The 19,445-nt window shown below is 46.2% G+C and overlaps 1 protein-coding gene across 1 annotated transcript in view; it reads right to left on the minus strand.

The window, feature by feature from the left end:
- BAHD1 (bromo adjacent homology domain containing 1) overlaps window positions 1–19,445 on the minus strand; it is a 66,740-nt gene that overhangs the window by 20,541 nt on the left and 26,754 nt on the right. The window contains exon 2 of the mRNA XM_035111179.3: window positions 1,852–3,504. Within this exon, the coding sequence (XP_034967070.3) occupies window positions 1,852–3,487 (1,636 nt within the window). The 5' untranslated portion in view covers window positions 3,488–3,504. The remainder of the gene's footprint in view (window positions 1–1,851; window positions 3,505–19,445) is intronic.

The following is a 19,445-nucleotide window of genomic DNA, read 5'->3' on the forward strand; positions in this document are numbered from 1 at the left end:
TGGAGCTCTAGAAAAGTTGGGCCGCTGCTTTTCCCCCTGCACCCTCCATAATATCCTTCCATACTCCCCTCTATGGATTGAGCTGCACACTTGGAAATAAAACAAGCACAAACCAAAGTATGAGATTTGGGTTACCACTGAAATGTGAGACTATCAGTAGAAGCTTCCCACACTTAAAACTATTTGCTTTTAAATATATGAAGGCACATAAGAACTCTGGAAAAATCGGGGGAGGGGAGTGTTTTGCTTTCATTTTCCTGCAAAGCCGCCTTTTTTTTATTCCCCCCCCCAACCAAATTGAAAAATGTTGGGGTGTGACATGTGAAAAGATAGAGAAACTTGTTTCAATCCAAGCATTTCTTCAAGTTTTAGAAGTGCTTGATGGATATGATGACAAATATGAAGAAGCAGAAGCTGATAATAATAGCTCAGAAAACGAGACTGATTAAATTCCATGTAATGTTCATTGAGTCTTGGTTCCTCTCCCCCATCTGCCTTCACATTTCTTTCTATGGAAATGAGTGCTGGTGGGGACTGAAAGAAGCATGGCCAACTTAGGCTCATTCATTTCAATGGGTATGCTCTTGAGTAGGACTTAGTTGAATACAAACCTTGGTAATTTTCTTTCTTTACTCTAATGTTGATGGTTTATCCTGTTTTTATTTGGGGGGAGAGGCTTGCCTACTCCTCACCAACTGGTAAAATGAAAGATGCCATGTTCCTTATAGCTCAGCATAACTTTTTCTTTTTAAAGGAAATTCAATACGTAATTATAGATTGAATAAATGGCATTTCTAATATACCAAACATGATAATGTAATGGCAAAGTTGAACATAATATATAGAATCAGAGTTGGAAGAGACCACAAGGGCCATCCAGTCCAACCCCCTGCCAAGCAGGAAACACCTTCAAAGCATTCTTGACATATGTCTGTCAAGCCTCTGCTTAAAGACCTCCAAAGAAGGAGACTCCACCACACTCCTTGGCAGCAAGTTCCACTGTCGAACAGCTCTTACTGTCAGGAAGTTCTTCCTAATGTTTAGGTGGAATCTTCTTTCTTGTAGCTTGAATCCATTCCCCCGTGTCTGCTTCTCTGGAGCAGCAGAAAACAACCTTTCTCCCTCCTCTATATGACATCCTTTTATATATTTGAACATGGCTATCATATCACCCCTTAACCTTCTCTTCTCCAGGCTAAACATGCCCAGCTCCCTAAGCCGTTCCTCATAAGGCACTGTTTCCAGGCCTTTGACCATTTTATGTTCCCAAAGTACCCAACTGATTTTTAAAGTGTAAAGGGTGCTAAAAACCCAAACACTGCTTATTTCCCCCCCTCCCAACCCTCCCAACCTCCAAATCCCACCCCCCACCCCCGGTTTCAAAATTTCTGGAAATTTTACATTTCTACTCAGGTTCTTTTCATAAATGAATTTTTCTGAGGGGAAAAACCCTGAAGCTGAATACCCACATCGGACAACCTGTAAGTTTGCAAGCCTTTCATCTCACACAGCAAAAACGGCACACGGTATATGTACCCCACTTGCAAACAGAGAATTCAGTTCAAGCCATCTAGTAGGAGAAACTGGGCTGCTATGGGCAACCATTAAAACCTATCCCTGCAAGACAGGTCATACTAGGAAGTAAGATGAGACAGTCGCTTCAAGGAATGTAAATGTCAAGGCCAGCACAGTACCCCAGCATCTGATCACGTAGACAAAACTAATCCATTCTCAACAGGCTACAGTAAAAAGCCGGCAACCCACACTGTAAAGCCTCAAGTACTCTTGAGTATCAGCAGCCAAGTTTTTCTTTTATATATAAGGCATGGGGAAATCCCATTTCAGACTTACCTGCTGCAAAAGGCATCTTATAAGGGTAGCAGTTCCGCCCTGCGTGCACAGTACTGATTCTGCTCTCGGGTACGTGCATAACTCCACAAAGGCTGTAACTGTTAATTGCCGGTCCTTCCCCGCAACAGTAGGGAGAGCTGCACCAGTGAAATGGCTGAAACGAGGGGTCTGGCGGTAAAGATCCCGGAGATACCAAAAGCCCCTCGCAACCCGTCGCCTGGGACAGCTCATCCTTCGGGTAAACAGAGCAGTGAGTGTAATCATTGTATCCGCTTTGGCCATAATAAACGTAGAACCCATTCAATGGAGTCAAGTCCGGCGATTCGTAGAGGCAGCCACAATCCGTATGGTTTCCTGGCACGGGCAAAGGGTGGAACTGAGGTACTGGGAAGGAAGGCTGATGAAATTCCTGCTTGGGAGTCGGAGATTTCTCTCCGGGTCTTCCATATTCAGGTTTCATAGAGGCTTGCCCACCCATGATCAAAGGCAGTCTGTGATAGAAACCCTCTGGGCCTTCGCAAGAGTTAGGTAGCGGCTCGTAACTGACAGATTCCGTCTCCCCCAAAATTCTAGGAGGATCCTGAAGGGCTGCTTTTGTAAATACACCCTCAGCGACTCCTTGCCAGCTATGATGACCCTCTGTTTTTACAGTGGACGTTTCCTTTTTGGGTTTAACACAGTTTTTCCCACTGGCTTTGGCCCATCTGAGCTTGGATTTGGAACCGTGGTTTTCCGGCTTGCTCTCTTTTTCGCCACTGGATTTACTCCTGGGCCTCAGCGGCTGGTCTTTCTCATGGGTCAGTTTCAGAAACGCCGCAGCGTTGAGACTGGCCAATCTCTTTGGAGCAGGGTGGTAGGAAATCCCGCCGTCCTCACGCCCTTTCCCATCGTCGACGACAACACCATCCAGTGGCTGAGAAGCACACTTTGGACTCGGTCGGTTTGGGTTCTTTCCCTTTGCTGCCTTGGAGCTCTGCTTCTCCGCTGAGGGCCAAGCGCCCTGAGCACCGCAGCATATCTTCTTAGTGCAACAAACTCCGCCGACTTTGGGGGGATCTTTCCGGAAACGCCGGCCGGTTATTAAGCCGCCGTCCCGCTCGAAAAGCAGGTTGTTCACCGCCTCTGCGTTCAGCGAGGCTAGCCTGCGCTTCCTGGGTTCTGCAAGGCAAGCATCGCTTCCCGGCCGCCCGGTCCCAGAACACAATATTGTGCATCTCCCTGCCGGTGACTCTTGCTTCGCTGCTCTCACGACCTGAACGTGATCCGGAAGGCAGGCGGGTCTGAAGTCATCCATACAATGGGAGAGGCCTCTCTTCATCCCACTCGGAGTCTCCTCCGACAGGGATCCGGCCACATCCTCCAATCTAGTGAGGAGCACAGAGCACGTTTTTTTATCCACGGGCGAGCTGAGGCGTTTTCTCAATGGATACGTCTTTCTGAGCTCCTGCAAATTCCTGCTTTTATTCACGCCTGCAAATCGACTCTGGCAGGTTTGCCCCTCAGCGCCATTGCCTCGCTCGCAATCCTCCGCCTCAGTCCTATCCATTCTCTCACCGTCAATCGGTGACAAAGCTTGGCCAGCAGAACCAGCTGAGTGTTTCAGAAGTAAGAGCTGTTTCTTCCGGGCATGCGTCATAGGATCAATGTCCACCCCTGAGAACAAAGAGGAAAATATCTTAATATCACGGGTTGAGAATATCGCACAATACACCAAGAGATGGCAGGGATATGTTTTAGAACCATCTGCCCTGTAGGAAAAAAAAATTTGGACCCCTTCAGTGAGGGAGAGCTTTTCAGTCAAATTAAGAGCCTAGATACGTTAAGATGGGGTTTTATTTCAAACTGCGGAGCTTGATAATTGTACGCAAGGCTAAAGGCCCAACGCCTTACTACTAAGCCTCCCTTTCTTTTCTCAGATGTGGGCTACCTCAATCACGTCAGCTGGGTGAACGCTATTTATGATGTAGTTATTTCATTAAAACCACATCTACCCCTGTTTCCAACAAGAATTTTTCACTTGCAGTTCTCCCACAGAAGTGGGAAAACCCACCCACTTTTTTTGGGGGGGGGATGGAAGAATTGGTTGTCTCTGTGAGTGCCCATATGAGAGACAGAAAGGGATGAGCACATGTGTGCATTTGTCTGGAAGGGAGGAGCGTGTGTGAGCGTGTGTGTGTGTGTGTGTGTGTAGTATACTGTACTAAGGAGTTCAGCCACGGGATGGTGTAATAAAAACACAGTGAGGGGGAGGAAAGGAACTCTGCACATGTTCAGAGGAGCCCACTTTGCACACAGGGAGCCTTGCAAGGTGTTGGGGAAAGAGGAGAGAGGGAGGGACATGGGAATAGGGGTGGAGGTTCAAACCCCTACTACCCCTAGTACTGACTGGGGAGCAGCCGTGAAGGTGATGCAAGGATACAAAGCAGGGCTGAAGAATAAGAGAGAGAAGCAACACCAGAAGTGAGGTTGGGGAGGTTAAAAGGGGGCTTGATAGCTGTGTGGGGATGGTAAGGGAAAGGTGTAGGGGGTTGCCATGGGAGAGTGGCAGACAGGGGCATAGCGAGGCACCGCGGCACCCAGGGCGGCAAATTGCCATGCACCCGCGTCGTCGCTACGTAACAATGCAGGTGTGTTACGTAATGATGCATGCGTCATTATGTGGCGGGGTATCGCCCCCCCGCGCCTCCAAAGCCGCGCACCTCCAGCTACAAACTCCAGGTAAAAAGCCCGCTCAGCACATGCGTGTTACATAGCAGGGTATCGCCGCCGCCACTGGTGACTCCAATCCGCGCAGTGCGGCGGGTGTGTGTGTGCCACTTGGCGCCCCCAGCCCCACGACTCCCAAGCCGAGCCTCCAGCCTCCCGGTAAAAAGTCCGCTGGAGGCTCGGCTTGGGAGTTGCAGTGGTGGGGGTGCCAAGTAGCACCCCCCCCCCACAGAGTGGAACCTGGGGCAGACTGCCCCCATTGCGACACCCGTGGTGGCAGAGCCCTGGTGAGGTGTAAAGGGCAGAAGGCTGGTAAATGGGCGGGGTGTGCACTGAGGAGGGTTGGAGGGCAACATGAGCCAAAACGGCAGCCCCGTGTGTGTGTGTGTGTGTGTGTGTGTGTGTGTGTGTGTGTGTGTGTGTAAACACAACACCATATGTGACACAAAGTACTGAACACCCTCATAGAGTGCCATTCTGCGTTAATAATCGAACACGGCTCTTCAGCAGAAGCAGCTATTTTGTGGCAATCTGCTTTAAAAATTTAAGCTGTCATATGGGAATTGGGATCCTGGAGTGTGCCGTTTTAATTCATGTTTAATAAATGCTGTTAAAAAGCTCTAAAAACCGGTTCATAATCTATTTGAGCTTCTATCTGCACAAAAAGCACCAGAAGGCAACAGAGTGGTGGTGGCCTGGGCCATGGAAACCCTGTGGGAAATGCGATGGGCCTGAGTGAAAGTGCACTGTGTGCAGTGTCAGAAATGGGCTGCAGAGCCTGCTAGGAGGAGGGTGGGAATATGTTGCCGGCTTCCAGGTATTCATAGTAAACGGGGGCATGTGGGAAGAATAAAGGTGTGCTTGTTAATAGCCACCTCACTTGGTTGCATGCGGCAAGAGCCTGGAGCCTGGGTGGCCCAGTGGGTTAGAGTGTGGTCCTGATAACACCCAGGTTGCAGGTTCGATCCCTGTATATTCCTGCACTGCAGGGGGTTGGACTAGATGATCCTCAGGGTCCCTTCCAACTCTACAATTCTATGATTCTAAGGAAGAACCATGTACACTTTAAAAAAAGCTCGTTCGCCCTCTACCATCTTTAGGCACATATCAAGAACGCAGGTGTGTTGTGGGCAGGATAGTGAAACTTAGTGGGCCTATTTGGAAGTAGGAAACGGCCCCCCACAAGACAGCATCTTGGATGGCTAGACTACGAAAGCTTTATTAGATAGGTGAGGTGAGGCATCTTTGCAGCTCTGCGCTTATGGGGTTAGCTTTTGCATCATTTGTGGATTTATCTCTTGCCCTCCAGGGTTTTGCGACCCACTTCAGAAAACATCCAGAATAGTGCAGTGCATCACATGGAGACTTCCTCTTTTGAAAGAGGCAAGCAACAGGGCTCTGAGGAACAGCAGCTGGCATTCCACAGGTGCAGAACGGCTGGCTGCAGCAGCTCCCCATTTGCTCAAGAAGCTTCCACTTGAGGCCTGCCGCCTGCCACACATTTTGTACATCAGTCGCAATCAAATGCATGCATCACATCTGACAGGAAGAGGACACCCAGAAGAGCCTGCTTTTCCCTTTAAATACAGGAGGGAAAGTCTCTCAAAGACACCAGTGCTTTTTTTTGTACCTTAATTGGAAAAGGTACAGGTAATCATAACTCCACCTCCCTCTCCCAGAGCCTTCATTCAACCTCTGAAGGTTGCTTTTGGTTAAAAGCACAGGGTCCACCCGGCGACAGCATCAAATGTCCTTGGTCACCCATTGAAACCTCTGCACATTTTATCTGCTGGAAGGTAAAATGGAAGCCTCTACATCAGGCATCCCCAAACTTCGGCCCTCCAGATGTTTTGGACTACAACTCCCATCTTCCCTGACCACTGGTCCCGTTAGCTAGGGATCATGGGAGTTGTAGGCCAAAACATTTGGAGGGCCGCAGTTTGGGGATGCCTGCTCTACATCTTCAAAGAGGTAGAGCAGGTACAACAAAGCCCAAACTGTTGTTTCTCCTTCCAATGAATGGATAAAGTCCAACTACTATAGGGCTATTGCCTTTCTGTTTCTATTATCTTACAGCTTCTTGATCCGGGGGGGGGGGGGGCTCTTCCGTATGGGAGGAAACAACCCAAACTGTGGCTGAAAAATATCAGTACAGTGGCACCTCGGTTGAAGAACAGTCCGGTTTAAGAACGATTTGGTTTACAAACTCTGCAAAACAAGAAATAGTGTCCCGGTTTGATAGCTTTACCTCGGTCTAAGAACGGAATCTGAACGGTGGAAGGGCACCGATGGCGGGAGGCCTCATTAGGGAAAGCGTGCCTCGGTTTAAGAATGGTTTTGGTTTCAGAACGGACTTCAGGAAGAGATTAAGTTCGTAAACCGAGGTACCACTGTACAATATTTAGACTGCCTGGAGGAAGTCAATGGCAACTGAAACAAATCTATTCCTCTCCACCCACTCCTTTACTTAGAATAACTTCTAATATTAGGCCGGTGACAAGGTTACTTCCTACATTTAGGCTTGGAAAGATTAGGCTGCTGATACACCCTTTTTTGCTTGAATATGACCTCAAGGGTGAACAAGTTTTAGAAATGCTGGGCAAAGACAACTCCTTCTGTTAAAAGTATGTGGCTCATTTTGAACCATTGTTGCTCTTCCGCTGACGGACAATTCAGCTATCTCAATCTTCTTGGCGCAGATCATTCATTACATTTTCTCAACAGAGGGAGAACATTTAAAGTGACTTGCACCAAGAATTCCATAAACTGTGAACCCATAACAGAATGTGAAATACAGTTCTTAATCCATGAAAGTCCATTAAAATGGGCAAAAAACAAAACATTACAACTTGGCAAGCCTACATGCCTACATGGTATATATACCATATAACAAACTCTACAAATACCAAACTCTAGGCTGCATTTTAGCAGATAAACACATGGAATTTATTTTCTCCTACTCTGCACATATCGGCCAAGTCTGGACACAATGATAAATAATGGTTTGTTACATGTGCAAATCTTGAGTTTGTGTGCTTCCCCCCTCCCTCTTTTGACATGACCACAAGAAGATTGGAAACTTGTGCTTCCAGATTCAATTAACAACAGTTTAGTGCTGCATTTGAACCCTAAACCATGGTTAATTTTAACTATCGCTAGCTGAAACAAGCCAAGTTCACAAAGCATGTTGTGAGATCAACTATGATTTATTAGTTTAAACAAGCAAAAGAGTATCTGTAGCATATTTCGGTTTAGAAAAATGTTAACTGTGGTTTGTCTTGGGGGGGGGGGGGAGGAAATGCTTCCAAACTCATTCCCCCGGCTGAATTTCTTTCATTTTGAAATCCCTGCACTTCCATATTAGGATGCATCCAATGCTGCTGTTCCAGTTGCATCACCACCTCCCCCCCCCAAGTTCTTCATGCATCCTCAAAATCTGCTCCAGGGGGTTGGGTGACACTCCACAGCACATGGCGGGGGCACACAAGAGAGCAAAGGAAGGAGAACTCCCCTCACCAAGCACTGGATACAATCCACCGTAATCTGGAATGTTTTGCATACGATTTAAAGCTTTCAAGAACCACACCTTTATGGTGACAGCACAGGCCCCCAATACATCAAGTGGCAGGCTGAATTCTACATAACCTCCACAGGAACCTAGTAGAACACACTGCATCAAAACTGAGGCTTCGTCACATTGATACGATTTGTTCCATAGCTCTGGAAAACAAGGCTTACATGCCCCAGGACAGTTAATTATTTTGGAACTGAGTTATGAAATTTGCAGACCATTTTATGCGACAGCATCTTCAAAGTCCCTAATCAAACCCAAACCAGGATTGTTCAATAGCTTTTAAATCTCTGGAGGTGGCAATATATTAGGCTATTAGAACAAATAGTGGCTACTAATAAAGGGGGGGAGGGACAGAGAGAATGCTGGCTTGAATGTGCTACTGGTCTTATCTAATACAGCAATTCTTGAGTTTTGAACCCAGTTAATGCTAGCATCTCCATAAACAGGCATGTCCAACAGGTAGATCGTGATCTACTGGCAGTCTGCGGTACATCACTGGTAGATCATTGGCTCCCCCCAAAGAAACTGAACAACTGTGGCTCCCCTAAAAAAAGCTCAACATTTTACCTCCTCCCTGGAAAAAAACTCAACAACTTTGACCCAAACCCCCCCTGTCCATAAAGATTACGTCTACTTCCCTTTACCTAACTTGAACAGAATTGCAAACTTGTGTGTCCCAGGTCAAAAAGTACAGAGACGAGTTTCATCATCTAGTTACACCACGGACCTGGCACTTAATCAAGTACATTAACAGCGTAGAAGTAAACACATTGGCCATCTAATCCCTCTCTCCTAGCAATTGCGATTTGGGCAAAGGAGGCTAAGGAGAGCTGCCAGCGTCTTGATGACGAAACACTCAAACTATCATCATAAAACATAAAAGCTGCACTTGGCATTAAGAGGAGGCCCTGGCAATTCACTCCCAGTTCCCAGGGTTCTTTGAGGAAACCATGACAAGCAAGTTTAAAACCAATTGACGTATAATTAGTATAGACGTAACTGTGTAGATAAATACAAGCACCATGAGTAAACTTGTCAAGTTAAATTTGGCGAGCGCTTTCGTGGATTTAGGGAGAGCTTCTCCCGGCACCTGTCAAAATTCGACTTTCACGCAGTATCCCACCTTGCGCTGAATCTGGCAAAGCCCAGTGTCAGGTCTGCGCAAGCGGCAAAAGTGGAGCAGGGTGGAGCAGTTTTACTCTGAAAACAAGCCCTAGAGCAGGAGTGGGCAAGCTCCAGGTTTGCAGGTTCTACTTGTTTTCCACTGACATCCACCAATCAGAGCACGGTGCAAAATAGTGGCTCCACTAAGAACGCTAAGAATTTAGGAAATGCCCAGCCAAGGAGTTTGTGATCAGCACGAGAAGTAATATCACAAGACCGTTTTCACACCCAAATCCACTCCTGGTTCACTCCCACCCACCCCTCTTTCTGGTCAGCCTAATTTGGGAAGGGAAAGCTTTTAGGTTGCTTGACAACAGAGATAGAAAATCTTACTGATCTACTGCAAATCAATCAATCTGTCTGTCTTCTGCACCCCCTGACGTAGAATATGGTTTAAGACAGGTTGGGAACATGGTGGGGAACCCTAGTCGCTGGAACACCGCAGAATAAAACCCAGAGGTACCACCTGGAATATTTTATACAGTGGAACTGAAGTCCCTCCTCCTCCTGGCCCATAAAAATCCTTTAAAAAAACTAACTGAAAATGCAAAAAGAAGCTACACGTCCAAACTCTCAGAAGTCTTTCCCTACACGCTTCTCATTCTAATTGCACAAAACTTTGAATAAGCAACGTCTTTGCCTCCCTTGCAAAGTAAAGTACAGCTATGAATAAGGGCCATTTCTGAAATTGGCAGTTTCTTCACTGCTCAGCTCTAGAAATCCATGCCAAAAAGAGCTGCTGATCTTTCCAGCTATCACATAACCATTGGCGTACCTGCTGGTAATCTTTTCAGTCAGACCAAAAATGCAAGCGTATGCAGAGTAAGCAGCTTTTTAAATTTTATTCCTTGTTGAATACGGTGGCTGCAAACATACGGGTCCCTTGAATCTCTGCGGGTGCAGACCCCATCCTAGCAATTATATCACTGCCAAGCAATCACACTCCACAGTAAATTATAGGACACGCTAAGCTGTTATCAAACCCAGCGCTTGCCTTTGCTGGAATGTTTGATTTTAAGGCCATGAGGCAAGCACATATGAATGTAGGCAGTAGTTGCAGGCTCCCCGCTTACACAGGAGTCTGCTGCGGTAGGCTTGCACCTTCCCTTAGAAGCCACTTCCTAATTGCAAGCATTCAAATCCTCTGGGGTTTTGCACTGCTGGCGCTAGGCTTAATTTCTGGCCAAGTGAGTAGTGCTGTGAATCGCTTGGCAGAAGCGCATAACCCACAAGGACAACAGCATATTTTCATTGACGCTATAACACAATCACCAAGCATTATTCCGATGGGAAGCTATCTGACTCTGAGGATTTGATAATAGACTAAAGGTGAAGGGAAACAAGAGAGGAACAGCTAGGAACACTACCGAACTTTGCGCAAATCCATGAAAATCCAAACTTGTTCCTCTGGGGAGAAATCATACCTTAGAGCAGTGGTTTTCAACCAGTGTGTCTTGGCACCTTGGGGTGCCCTGAATGAAGGTCAGGGGTGCCATGGGCAACACTGGCCTCTTTCCTTCCTTCCTTCCTTCCTTCCTTCCTTCCTTCCTTCCTTCCTTCCTTCCTTCCTCCCTCCCTCCCTCCCTCCCTCCCTCCCTCCCTCCCTCCCTCCCTCCTCTGATGCCCTCTTGCATCTCTGCCTCCCAAAGGCTTGCATGGCTGTTTGTTGCACCAGCCCTGGCTATAAGCTCTACAGGCAAATGGTGTCTCTGGGTCTGGCCAGGGAAAGCTGGTTGTCAAGAGCTGAAGCAAGCAAGCAGGCAAGGAAGTCCAGCCAGCATGTCCACCAGCCCTTGCTGTTGGGAATGGAAAGACACGTCCCAGGCCCCTGTGGGGCAGTGTGAGGGGCACCTCTCTTTGGGGCAGCTTGGAGACCAGGGCGGCGACAGCAGCTGCCTAGAGGACTTCCAAGGAGAGGGGAGGGGAGGCTGAAGGAACCCTCCACAAGGGAGGGGGTTCGAAAAGGGGTGGGGGGCTGCTGGCTCTGCAGGCAAGGGGGTGACATAACTGGGCTTCTGAGCCCCACAGGGGTAGCACAGAAAGAATGTAGTTGGTCAAGGGAGCCATGGGCACAACCACTGCCTTAGTGGTAAAAACCACAGAATTGTAGAGTTGGAAGGGACCCTGAAGATAATTAATAATAATAATAATAATTTATTTATTTATACCCCGCCCATCCGGCTGGGTTTCCCCAGCCACTCTGGGCGGCTTCCAACAGAAAAATAGAATAAAATAATCGATTAAACATTAAAAGCCTCCCTAAACAGGGCTGCCTTCAGTTGTCTTCTAAAAATCTGGTAGCTGTTTTTCTCTTTGACATTTGATGGGAGGGTGTTCCACAGGGTGGGCGCCACTACTGAGAAGGCCCTCTGCCTGGTTCCCTGCAACTTGGCTTCTTGCAACGAGGGAACTGCCAGAAGGCCCTCGGTACTGGATCTCAGTACCTGGGCTGAACGATGGGGGGGGGGGGGGTGGAGACGCTCCTTTAGGTATACTGGACCGAGGCCATTTAGGGCTTTAAAGGTCAGCACCAACAAGATCATCTAGTGGTCCAACCCCCTGCAATGCAGCACCATGCTCTAACCAACTGAGCTTTCCTGCACATGGATTTGCACGCAGAGCGTCCACAATTCAATCCCTGGCGCTGCCAATTAAAAGAATCAGGTTGCAGGTGGTGGGAAGACCTCTGCTCATCAATGGAGACTCTCCTGGGCTAGACGGACAAAATAGTCTGACCCAGCATAAAAAGGGGTTGCTTATGAAGGTGACCCAAAGGCTTGCAAAGCCTCTGGGCACAGCATTGTATTTATTTATTTATTTATTAAATTTATATACCGCCCTTCATCCGACGATCTCATGGCATCTCACAAGATAAAAACACAGGCTGAAAGCACAAAACAAATAATTAAAACGAAAATAAAGCAAAACCCCTCCAAACACATTCCAAAGGCTGTAGAATATTAATCAGCCCAAGGCCTGGTTGAAGAGGAACATTTTTGCTAGGTTCCTAGCAAAAAAAAAAATGCACCAGGTGAGCTTTCCTGGGGAGAGCATTCCTCAAACAGGGAGCCACCGCAGAAAAGACCCATTCTTGTATTTCCACCCTCCAGACCTCTCACAGGGAACTACACAAAAAAGGGCTTCAGATGAAGATCACAGAGGCAATCAAGCCAATCCTTTCTACACCCACAGTACATTCCGGCCAGCAGTATATATATATTTCCAATAAATAAAAAGGGAAATAAAAAATATAAATATTCCCAATTATCATAGCTGCCAAGTTATCACTTTTTAAAAGGGATTTTCCCTTATGCTGAATAGGCTTCCTCGCGAGAAAAGGGAAAACTTGGCAGCTATGGCAATTATGTAGCAGGTGCATGGGATCTGCTGCATATTTCCACCCTTTGCTGTGGCAAAGGTTAAATTTATTCAAATGTTCAATGTACGACTTGCTTCTCTTTCAAATTCAAGAAAGCTACAGACCGTTTCAAATTTTAGAACCACGTGGTGATTTCACAGTTTGTTAGTGTGCTGAAAAAAATGCTATATGAATGATAGATTCTGTTCCTACATTGTCAATGACAAACCTCCTGGTTTGAGATTGATATGAAAAGTGAAAAAGGAACTAATCTGGCATGTCCTGATGGCAGAGGTGGGGAGAGAATTTCCTTCGCAGAAGCATTCTGAAATGCCTGAAGAGGGAAGACATAACAGCTGATTCAATGTTGTTCACAGTCGTGGATAACCATTTCAGAATAATATTTTAGGTTAAATGCCGTATGTCTACCAACTATACTTCAACATCTGTCACATTCATGAAAATATGTAAATCATGCTCAAAGGCATCTAAAATATGCAGATTTCTAATCTGGTGCTGAATAAGTTGCTCACTTCTGTAACAGACACATGAGAGTACATGCATTCAGAGCGAGCGGGAAAATAAGAGTTCAAAAAGGAAGGACGAAAACGCAAAGAGAGGATTTGGAAAGTAGCAAATGTAGAGGAGGGCGAGCACGAACCAGAAGTGGGTGGCTATTAATCTGCATTTTTTATGTTCCATGTCCAATTTGAGCTAAAGTCTGGGTAGAAACTGTGGCTTGTTAAGGAAAAAGCCCGCAATCCCTGGGTTTAGACCTAACAGGAAGCCAAGGCTTCCTGGTTTGTTTATGCTGCTTTTACCAGCAGAGAAGCAAAGCAGAAGCAAGAGGCAGCTGGATTAACATCACATGTGAACACACCCACTGTTGTTGAACTGCACTTGAAATGGACGTGAAAAGGCAACACATAGGGCTGGATTGAACTAACCTAATGCACTAGCGGAAGCCAGAGTAAGGACTCCTGAAACTTCAACCAGCCGTTCCTCTGTCTCCTCTCTCTGCACCTCCCCCAAATCCACTTGGGATGGTTGGGAGCAGGGCTGGCGCGTCCATTTAGGTGAACTAGGCAGTTGCCTAGGGCGCCAAAATGGAGGGGGCGCGAGCCAGCCTGCCCAGGGCCGTCCCGTCCTAGCCTAGCTTCTGCTGAGCAGGTGGAGGCGGCACAGCCCGGCGGAGCGCGAGTTAGGCGTTCTGCTTGCCGCGCTGCGCCCTCCCTCCAGTTCCCTGTTGTGCCCTCCGGCAAGGCCAAGCACGATGGGCAGCCAGAGGGCGTGACAGGAAGCTGGAGGGCGCGATGCGGCGGGCGGGAACGCCAAACTCGCGCTCCACCAGGCTGTGCCGCCTCCGCCTGCTCAGCCCCGCTGCTTTGGGGCGAACCATGAGGGAGGGCTCCATTTCCCTCCCTCACGGCTTCCTTTGAAGCCCTCCTTCAAGGCTTTGAAGCGAGCCAGGGAGAGGTGGCGACAGGATCAGCGCCCCGAAACACTCCTTTCGGGGCACTCATCTCACCGCCGCCTCTCGCAAGAGCAGGCTTCCTCCCCCCTTTCTTTTTCTCTCTCTCTCCTTTCTCTCTCTCTCTCTCTCTCTCACCCACCCCTTCCTTCCTTCCCTCTCTTCCCTCCCTCCCTCTCTCTCTCTTGCTATTTCCCTCTCACCCCTCCTCCCTCCCTCCCTTCTCTGTCTCTTCCCTCCCTCCCTCTGTCCTTCCCTCTCCCTCCCCTTTTATCCCTTCCTTCCTTCCTTCCTTTCTTCCTTCCTTCTCTCTCTCTTCCGCCTCCCTCCCCACCCTGCACTGTTATTCTATTGTAGCAGGACTGCCACTGCTTTGGAACACGTAGCAGAGATCATGGTTACAAGGAACAGGTTGGATGTAAAATACATCTGTGTTTGAAATAGGATTGGCTGGGAGGGGGTGCCAGAAGGTGATCTCGCCTAGGGCGCAAAAAAATCCCTAGCACCGGCCCTGGTTGGGAGAACCCCCAGAACAGTGCAGAGGGGGAGGAGAGGGGAGATCGCTCCATGGGGCGAGCAGCAATGTCTGTGCTGGTGGACCGGTAGTCTTAGCGCAACAGGATAGCTCAACTGGTAGAGCAGGAGACTCAATCTCAGGATCGTGAGTTCAAGCCCCATGTTGGGCAAAACATTCCTGCACTGCAGGGATTTGGGCTAGATGACCCTTCCAGCTCTATGATTCTATGAATACTGAATTACACCCTTTAGTTTTTAATAACCGCTTTTAAAGCACACACACACAGACGTGTACACACAGACTGCCTCTAAGATGCGTGCTTTGAAGCAAGAGTGTGAAAAGAGGAAGCCCAAAGGGGCAACTCCAGTCAGTGTATGGAAAACTACAACACAAGCAACTGAGTTTGTCAGCTGCGGAATATTAAGTTCACGTCCTTGAGGGGTGTGGAGAACAGCTCGGAGAAGCAAGGTAAGTGCTCAAGACAAAGCAGCAGGGCTGCACATACTTCTAGACAGGTATATCCATGACTTGCTGAGTCCTCTATCTCTCATATATCCACAGTTATTCTGCCATCTGTACCTCTATTTCCCTCAGACCCCAAAGTCGTTGCAACATCCAGGTCCTTTGGAAGTATTCAGCAGAGGCACAGGGAGCTTATATTCTAGGAACTGAATTTAGATTTTTGCCGGTGGCAAACGTTGCCACCACACAGATCTTTGGCTATGACCAATAAGCATTGTGGCTCTCTGTTACTCAGTCCCACTTCAATTACATGTACGCCGTTGTTGGGGCAGCAAAAGTACAGTCAAAGCTAGGTTGTTGAACGCAATCCACTCCGGAAGCCCGATCAGCTTCCAAAACGTTCAACAACCGAGGTGCGGCTTCCGACTGGTTGCAAGAGCTTCCTGCACTCAAGTGGAAGCCGTGTCGGAAACTGGAGCATTTACTTCCGGGTTTTTGGTGTTTGGGAGCTGAAACATTCGAAAATGGAGCCGTTTGGGAGCCGATTTTTGACTGTATTTGCAAATAAAGCAACTGTAGAGCTGAACACCCAAACACCCCAAAGTGAAAAGGAGCATCAGTTTATGTGCAATCACTGTGACAGTTTATTTATAGACCTAGCCAGCTATGGATTTTGTTTGTGGTTTGTTAATGCACTTTGACTTATCCCTTTTGTTTTAAGTCCAAGTATATTATCACCCCACGAACAAAATCCATAGCTGACTAGCCCTATAAATGAAGCTTTTTATAGATTATCCCCCAGTGTTAATCTATGTAAATGACTGAAGTACCCACAGATCTTTGCAAGGCCCAACTATTCCTTGCTCCTTCTTAGCATAAGCTGCAGAGGGGGCGAGATCTCCTTCAGGCACATTCTTCCCGCAAGGAAGGACAAAAAGTACTAAAGTTCTTCCTGACCTTCAGAGTTGTGTGGTATAGATCACAAGAGCGTAAACGCCAAAATCTCAATGATTTATAGCAGCAGCAACTCTGACAGTTGCCAGCGGGGGCTGTAACTTCTCAGCTGGGGTGGCGGGTGGTTTTTATTATGGTTTGTCCCCTGTTCCTGAAACATCTGCACTGCTGAGGACTGACAGGGCTTTAAGTGCAGCGAGAACATTTTGGCAGCTCAGGGAAGTAACACGGACCAGCAACACTTGAGATGCTTCCTTGGGAAGGCCAGGTTGAAGGAAGGTGTCCCCAGAAGGGACAGCGGGTTCATCCCTTGGGGGAGGAGTGAGCGGCAGGGGCATTGTCCTTACTGTATTGGCATGGATTCCCCTTTCTGCATGGGAGGCAGGGAAAGGAGGGGTGCTGGGTGGGGTCTCCCCAAGGGAGAAGCAGGTTGGTTTCATGTAACTGGTTCCGGAAGTCTGTTCATAAACTGACACGTTCATAAACTGAAGCGAACTTGATTAGTGTGCGAACTTGATTAGTAGTGTGTCACTACTGACACAGCAGCAACTTTTCATGACGAAAAGGCACTCTCATTCTACAGATGCTTAGTAATCATCATAAAGAATTACTATCCATGGGTACAGAACTTGGAAAGTGGATTAATCTGTTCCAGACGGTCCGCGGAGTACTTAAACTGAAGCGTTCATAAACTGAAGCGAACTTTCCCATTGAAAGTAATGGAAAGTGACTTAATCCGTTCCAGATGGGTCCACGGCATTCGTAAACCGAAAATTCATAAACCGAGGTGTTCATAAAACGAGGTTCCACTGTATGTGGTTTGGACTTTAAAAGACTTTATCAGACCTTTATATTAAGTGATTGATTTGGGCGTTATGCATGTCTCATGTTAGGGTAATTTATAGAATTATGATATACTAGTATTGTGAAAAGCAACCGGTTACGTTTAGTGTGATGTGAAAATACGTAACCCAGGTTCATTGTTGTGTATGTGCCAGTCAATGCCTCTACATAGCTCCATCCTTATTTCAGATACTGTGATCTACCATTATATTGTGATGTTTAGCTGGTGATATATCGTTGAAAACTAGATATTGCCCGGCCCTAGAGAGGACCGAATGGAGGAGGTGGTTGAAGCCATTTAGTGTTGGCAGGAGGGCAGCTCCCTGTGAGGAGTAATGAGAGACTTATGTTTAAGCACTTTATGGTATATGATCAAGGTGCTATGAAGTGTATGTACTTTAACTTTTAGCCTCTTTACACATTTTCTAGTGCAAATTAATTAACTGCTATGCATTTCATAAAATAGGACCAAACTGATAGGAACTGTGTGCACTTTAATTTTTAGCCTTGAAAAAAAATTACACACTTTGTTACTTTTAATTCATTTGATATAGTACTACCAGGCAGTGTTTGCTGGTTTTATTATTGATAGTATGTAAAATGTGATTGATTGATAAAAATTGATATATGTTAATGATTAATGGCTTGTTTTATAATAATTTAAAATGTCGTAACGTTTATATTAGCAAAGTGAGTTGTTTGGATTGTCATTATGTTCTCAAAGGAACTAGTATTCAACTGTTATTGTAAGGATGTACTAAATTGCATTTCTGTTGTGTCGCGAGTCACTTTGGGCATGCATACAAACTGAAATAAAATTTAAAAAACAGACACACAGCCCTTCACCAAAACTGGTCACAGTAATTGTTTACAACAAGATAAGCAATATGAAACACATATAAGCAAGAACATTAAAAATAATTCTCATAAAATACCTAACCTAATAAGCAGCATCACAACTTTAAAATGACACAGACCCTCAGCTTCTAAAAAGGCAAGTATTTACGGTACCTGTAAGCAACTAACTGTTTCCTATGACACCTTGTGATGCACTCCATGTTGAGTCTAGCCACTTGAACACAATAAACAATTCTGCGAGAAATGAGCAACACTATCAATCTGCTTGTTGTTGTTATTATAATTTATCACCTGCCCTTCACTCTAAGGTCCCAGGGCAGGTTACAATTAAAACAAAACTTTAAAAACAGTTTGTAACAACTTGCAATCACAGAAATAAGGTAAGTCCTAAAAATATACATCTCTGGTGTCAAAAGCCAGGGTAAAGAAGTGTGTCTGCAGCATTTGCCAAAAGGTGTGCAATGAAGATGCCAGACACATCTCTGTGAGGAAGTAGTACCACAACGGGGCCACCATGAAGAAGGCCCTCTCCCAGGACACCCCCACCTGAGCTTTTGGGGGTGAGAGAATTACCAAAGGGTCTCGTTTGAACACCTGTGGGGAAGGTGGTCATTTAATACAAACTCCACTCATTTTGTGTTGAAAGCAAATCCGAAAAGAAAAGCTATGGATGCACATCGTGAACACAGTATGATACATTTTATTGCAAATATGATATTTACTCATCAGAATTCTGGATTGGCAGGAGTCCTTCACTACTTGAGCAACTGTTCCTATTCCTTGATGATACTGGAATGCTTCAGGCTAAACCTATACAGTACATGAAGCATTTCTGGTAAGAGCAGCATAATCTACCGTGTTTCTCATATTATAAGACATGTCTTATATTTATTTTTTCCTCAAAAAAACACACTATGGCTTATTTTCAAGGGATGTCTTATTTTTTTCCTCCTCCTCCTGCCACGGCTGGCATTGCTGCTGCGCCTATCACTATGTCTTATTTTCGGGGTATGGCTTATATTCCTCGAATGCTTAAAAATCCTGCTATGGCTTATTTTATGGGTATGTCTTAAAATATGAGAAACAGGGTATCGGATATTCCACCAAATTATCAAGGATTATAGATTAAGATCAGGCCATGTGTAAATTTCCATGTAGTGTGACTGCCAAAGACACTTAGAAATTGAAGCTTGTTACAAAGCCTGATGGACATAATCCTAGGAAATGCAAGGGAGGAAAACCAAGGTAACTCCTTGCCTATGACACTTGAACATGCATGCATTCAAATATACATGCAATGAAAACCAATTTCCATGCTACTTGGGATAAAAACAGCAAGTGATGTGAAATTTACATTTGGCTTCATAGCAGAAATAAACAATTCATTCAAAGAGCAACAACAGTGGTGTCTAGTATACTTTGGGGATGAAAATCTTGCTACTATAAAAACTGTGCCAAGACACTCTTGATGGTTCTGTTTCATCCAAGTTGTGAGTGGCATTCTTCATGCTAAAAACAGATGACTAGACTTGATGAAATGTCACATGTGTCATTTGACAGAAAGGCTGGCACCACTCCTAACTGTGCGGATAGCAAAATATTGACAGGTTACATCTAAAGCCAAACTCAAGCGGCAAAGAGTCTTTACATTTATAAATATTAACACATGTATTTAGTCTTCCCATTT

This window comes from Zootoca vivipara, chromosome 1, assembly GCF_965207765.1.
Source record: "Zootoca vivipara chromosome 1, rZooViv2.hap1.1, whole genome shotgun sequence".
Lineage (NCBI taxonomy): Eukaryota > Metazoa > Chordata > Lepidosauria > Squamata > Lacertidae > Zootoca > Zootoca vivipara.